At 44.2% G+C, this 6,060-nt stretch overlaps 1 protein-coding gene across 1 annotated transcript in view; it reads right to left on the minus strand.

Annotated features, from left to right (window-relative positions):
• Positions 1–1,005: 1,005 nt before the first annotated feature.
• Positions 1,006–6,060, minus strand: part of pbdc1 (polysaccharide biosynthesis domain containing 1) — an 11,396-nt gene continuing 6,341 nt past the window's right edge. Inside the window, exons 2-6 of the mRNA XM_085413263.1 lie at positions 3,186–3,251; positions 2,954–3,013; positions 2,522–2,662; positions 2,314–2,425; positions 1,006–1,466 (exon numbers count right to left, since the gene is read on the minus strand). Of these exons, the coding sequence (XP_085269389.1) occupies positions 1,375–1,466; positions 2,314–2,425; positions 2,522–2,662; positions 2,954–3,013; positions 3,186–3,251 (471 nt within the window). The 3' untranslated portion in view covers positions 1,006–1,374. The remainder of the gene's footprint in view (positions 1,467–2,313; positions 2,426–2,521; positions 2,663–2,953; positions 3,014–3,185; positions 3,252–6,060) is intronic.

A 6,060-nucleotide genomic window follows, 5' to 3' on the forward strand; every position in this document is an offset into this window, starting at 1 on the left:
TTGAAAAACCATATCCCAGATTGGACCAATCAATTCCAGTTTCCAACAATGGCTATAACTACTGCATCTACTTAGTTTTAATATTACTCTTATTTTTGTTTCTGCGTCGCAAAATAAACTTTTAACATATTTTCAGGCGAGAATGTAGCTGTGTAAACTTGAAATATCTGAGCCGGGGAGAACAGCAAACTCCCGGCACATCGTTTTCAAACCCCCGCTGTCTTTTGCTACTCAGGTTAAACATGATATACAAGTCACTTAAATAACTTAAACATGTTATTGCTTGGCCTTTTTCAGTGTTTTATTATTAGATTAGATTAAATAAAACTTTATTAATCCCTCGGGAGAGTTCCTCCGGGGTTTTCACACAGCTTTTGAATGTCTCCCTAATTTCGAGGTCTCAAGGTTCGGAATATGAATGATGGCCCGCTTGCATGCTCTACCAAAAATTATGCTTTGTGGTGGGTATCTGACAGACGAAAGCCAAACCAGTTCCCCACCACTGAAGTTGCACCATTTTATACAAACCAATTCTGGTTCATCTGTTTCATTCAATGATCTGCTATCGCTCTTATCATTCTCAGTCGCTGCCACGCTTTTCCGCCATGTGCGTATGAAAACAAAGGCACTGCGCATGCGCGTTTTACCCATATTCTATCGCGATATTTCATTTTCTTAACATTGTCTAACATTATACCGGTATTACCGTGAATGGTGTGATATGGCCCAGCCCTATCTGCAACTACACCACAACTTTCACAGTGTGTAAGTAGCTTAATGTCTTTTATTGTGAAAGGAAGGAACAGGAAGAATCCCTTCTCCTGCATGTGTAGAGTAGATCAGGTTTACAGAAGCTTCAGGTTTCTGTTACGACTGCTGGAAATAAGTTTTTGTGTTTGAAGCTTCGGGAAATCCTCTGCGAGGCCTCAAAGAGCGTTCATGAAGACGTCCCGCCAGCAGGCACTTGTTTGTTTTGGGGGGTAAAACGGAGTTTAAACACAGGGATTGGCGGTGAAATGAAGCTCAGGTTTTATTGGGTCAGACAGATACATTTCGGTTTTTACAAAATAAAATAACCACTTATGATTGGCACAAAAACCTTGGAACTTTACAGTAAATACAAAATTCATTGTGTTCATTACATCAATTTTAAATGTTCAGGAACTGTGAAGAAGACTTTCAAACAGGTCAGGTAGCGTTGGTGACAAAGAGTTCGGTCCTGTTCTGGTTTGTAGAAATGGTTCTGATCCGATCAAAAATTTTAATGCCGGACATCAAAATAAACACAGATGGAAACTTTTCTGGAATAACGAGCGAAGCCTCGAAGGCGTCTGCTCCACTGACGGTCGGCAGTGCTGGGATCCTGACTGCAGGTTAGCTCTTTGAACTTTTGGACTTGAACACAGCATTGTTGTAACCCTCTCTGTTCCTGGCGATCTCAATCGCGAAGAACTGAACCCTGGTGGCTGAAGCCAGAGAAACAGGAGCCAGTCAGAACTCACCTTTATGGGTTTCTTAAGAAAAGGGTCATTTTGTCTCAAATCAACAAATCTTATTTTCTGCAAGATCTGCAAAAAAAATCATTTATAAAAAGTGCTGTGGAGTTTTAGCTTCATATTTAAAACTATTCATTTTGTAAAATTCTGGATATTTTTTAGCATACTGAAATCTGAAACATAAATCTCTAAGCTGTAAGAAATTTTCACTGTTCTTTCTCATCATCTACATCAATCAGCATCTATACTTTAGGACTGATACATTAAAAAATGTCTCAGTATCTCTAGCTAAAATGTGAGGGAAGTACAGTACGGTGTACTATGTGTTGTACACAGTATACATGTTTACATTTTTTTAAGTTTCTATTAAAATTGAAGACCAAAGCGGAGAAGGCCCATGCCTGACTGAAGACGCCAAACTCGGGAGAGCACACGGAGGTTTAATTCTATTCTAGTGTGGTGATTAGCACTGTTGCCTTTACAGTCAGGCAACAGTGCTAATTCTATCTAGAGTTTGCATATTCGTGTTTGCGTGGGTTCTCTCCAGGTACTCTGCTACTGGGTACCACGGTCCAAAGACATGCCCATAGGTGTGAGTGCAAATAGTTGTCTGTCTCTGTGTTAGACTAGGGTGTCCAGGGTGTACCCCTCCTCTCACCCAATGGTATAGGCTACAGTGACCCTGACAAGAGGATGTATGAACTTTTGGTTTGGAGAGATGAAATGAAGCAAAGCAGTCTCTATGATTCAGTTTGGAGACTAGTTCTTGTTGTTGATACTTGTACTTGAGTACAAACGTCGTGAGTTAAATGTTTACCAAAGATGGTGTTTTCCTCTGTGTAGTCCTTCTCACAGTCCAGTCGCAGCAGCGTGCCATAGTTGAAGTCTTCTACGAGTCCTTCGAACTGGTTACAGAACGGACGCCACGTCTGAAAACACAAACAAAGCTTTCTGATCCACCCAGCATCTGTGACTCTAAGCACTGATGGAGGAGCATGCTGAGCTAACAGCAGGTGCTGACTGACCTCTTTGGCCTTTTCAGACTTGAGGTCGTCTGCGTTGAGCAGCTTTACGTCGAGGTCTTTGAAGGTTTCCCTGAAGCTCGAGTAGATTTTGTCGTCCATCTTCGTCAGCTTCAGGAACTTTGGATCCACCGACGAGATGAGCTGAAGGCAGAACGGAATCAAACACCTCATAGTGAAAACCCACAGCACTCAGCTGGTAATACAGATCATGTGATCTTCAGCCTGCTGAGGTCCGATAAAGGCAGTCAGTTTTGTGAAGGAATATCACGCCGTCGTCTTTAATAAAGCGAAGCATTCCTGCAGATAACCAAGCCTTTGACCTTCGAGCAGACACGGCATGTGCTGGTTTCAAACCAGTAACTAATAATAACTATAACGAGCCATAACCAGCTCGATTAACGTGGTGAAGGGTGGAGCAGCAGGTGGACTTACATTGAAGTAAACCTCCGCATGGTTGTAGGCCTTCATTGCCCACATGACCTCGAGCCGCGGCTGAAAGGAGAAAAAAAGTTTGGATTCATCACACTGTCAGGAATGTCTCTCTGGGAATATTCAGGAATAATTACGAGGTGTTCACAGCACTGCAGAATTGTTTCACATTTCATGTTTAACGCGAGGTCTTCTAAGGACACAGTGACTGATGAAGAAGATGACGTAAACTTACATCATTCCCATAAGCCTCTGCAGGCAGAGACAGAGCATGTGCAGCTGCTGCAGCTCCCTCCGCACCCTGAAAACACACAAACACACCGTCACACACTCCAGTATCATCAAGGTCTGTCATGGCGTCGTCAGACACACTGAGCAATAAAGATCGTTTGAATCGTCAGCAGGAACACCTGAGCTTCAAGTTTTCCACCAACAGGTGGAGCACAGGTTTTTGTTAGAAACTTAAGTTAATTTAAAAAAAAAAACAAAAAAACATTTTCACACTCTGATGCTGTTCTGTGTGTATGTAGATCCAATTCTGCCAGAATAAAATGGTAAAGGTAAAAAAATGAAATTAATATGTGACTTTACAAATCAGAACTGAGTTTAAAGAAATAAAGTTGATATTTACACATAAAAAACTATTTTATCATGTTAATTTTTTATAATTTTTATGTTATTAAAATTTATGTTATTAAAATTTTTATGTTATTAAAATTTTTGACTATTAAATATTTTATCTATTATTTTATTTTTGTTAAGTTATAACTCATTATTTAAATCTTACTTAAAAGACTACATTATTATTATTTTTCATCTTTAGGGTATATATATACACGTGTGTGTGTGTGTGTATATGTGTGTGTGTATATATATGTGTATATATATATATATATAGAGCTAGCAGCTGGATAGCGTAGTGGTTAGACTACACGCCTTTGGAACAGAGGATCGCAAGTTCGATTCCTGCCTGGGGCGTCTGTATCCAGTAAGGGTCCTAAGGCTAGACCCCCTATGCTAAGCAAGCCTACCGCAGACATGAGCGAGACAGATAAATATGAAGGCATGCCGGCTCGGACGTCGCCCGGATCAACAAGGTCCGCGTCAGGTGTTGAGGAACCAGGGCACCCTGACGAAAAGTGGGCTACTGGAACAAGAAGGCATCGGTGGGCAAGAGACGAAAACAGGGCGTTGTTGGAATGCTACTATGCAAGTAACCCCGGCGGAAGGGGCTACATGAATAGGATGAGGGACCTATGGATTCTTCGATACCCAACATCCACAATGACGGCGAAACAACTAGTAGCTCAGTGTTCCAACATTCGAAAGAAGGGACTGCTCTCACAGCTAGAGATTGACGAGGTACAACACAAATGCTACGGCAAGGAGGAGTCAGGACGCCAGGTCAGGGGGGAGATATCATCACCCCCACCCGAGATTGGGTACATAGCCCCAAGTGCGATAGGAGAAGGATCATTGAGTGCGAGAGGAACTGACCTGAAAAATAGGATCATGGCCAAGCTTGAAACCTGGATCCCGCGTAGCCGGTTACCAAGATTACGTGAAGTTCCCTCAGAAGGTCTGCTAGATGATGTTAATGCAGCACTACGGACAATACCTACAACCACGATTACCGACACTAACAAGCTGATCTACAATACGGCAACAGTGATCAGTGAGATGCTTGGCTACAAGTTGAACAGCGACAAGGGGCAGTACCCTCCATGGAGAAGGAGGCTAGAGGGCAAGATCAAAGTAGCACGGAGGGAGGTTAGCCAACTAACGGAGTTGCAGAAAGGTGCGACAAATAAGGTGCCTAAGAAATACAGCAAGCTGTCCATACCTGAGGCCTTGGAAACTGCCAAGCAAAGACTCACAGCCTTGGCCAGCCGCTTGAGGAGGTACACCAGAGAGATAGAAGGCAGGAGAATAAACCAGCTGTTCTCCACAGAACCAGCAAAGGTGTACTCTCAGTGGCAAGGGAACAATAAGAGAACAGCACCACCAAGGCTGGAGACGGAGCAATACTGGAAGAGCATATGGGAGAAGGATGCAACCCATAACGACAATGCTCAGTGGCTAGAGGATCTGAGGGCTGACCACAGCGACCTCCCTGAACAGGGTCCAGTAACCATCACAGTGGCAGATATCCAAGAAAGGGTCTCCAGTATGAAGAGTTGGACAGCACCAGGGCCCGACATGGTTCACGCCTACTGGCTGAAGAAGCTGACTGCACTCCACGAGCGTCTGGCAGCACAAATGAACCAGCTGCTAGTTAACGAGAGACACCCGGAATGGCTAACTGAAGGCCGGACGGTCCTGATCCCCAAGGACCCCAAGAAGGGACCTGTCCCCTCCAACTACCGACCAATAACCTGCCTCAGTACTACATGGAAGCTCCTGTCAGGCATCATATCGGCTAAGATGAACAGGCACATGGGTCAATACATGAGTGAGACACAGAAAGGAATTGGCAAGAATACCAGAGGCGCAAAACACCAGCTACTGGTAGACAGAACAATCAGCCGAGACTGCAAGACCAGACTGACCAACCTGTGCACTGCCTGGATTGATTACAAGAAGGCCTATGACTCAATGCCCCACAGCTGGATACTGGAATGCCTAGAATTGTACAAGATCAATGGGACCCTAAGAGCCTTCATCAGGAACTCAATGGGGATGTGGCGTACAACACTAGAGGCCAACTCCAAGCCCATAGCACAAGTCACCATCAAGTGCGGGATCTACCAAGGAGATGCTCTGTCCCCACTGCTGTTCTGCATAGGCCTGAACCCCCTCAGTGAGATCATTAACAAGACTGGCTACGGATACCGACTACAGAACGGAGCAGTTGTCAGCCACCTCCTGTACATGGATGACATCAAGCTGTATGCCAAGAGTGAACGAGACATCGATTCACTGATCCACACTACCAGGCTATACAGCAATGACATTGGAATGTCGTTCGGACTGGAGAAGTGTAGTCGGATGGTAACAAAGAGAGGGAAGGTAGTCAGAACTGAGGGGATGGAACTACCAGAAGGCAACATTGCAGACATAGAGGACAGTTACAAGTACTTGGGGATCCCACAGGCGAATGGGAACCATGA

Source organism: Rhamphochromis longiceps, linkage group LG7 (assembly GCF_057381845.1).
Source record: "Rhamphochromis longiceps isolate RC_006_pf linkage group LG7, R_longiceps_female_GT1.1, whole genome shotgun sequence".
In the NCBI taxonomy this organism is placed as follows: domain Eukaryota; kingdom Metazoa; phylum Chordata; class Actinopteri; order Cichliformes; family Cichlidae; genus Rhamphochromis; species Rhamphochromis longiceps.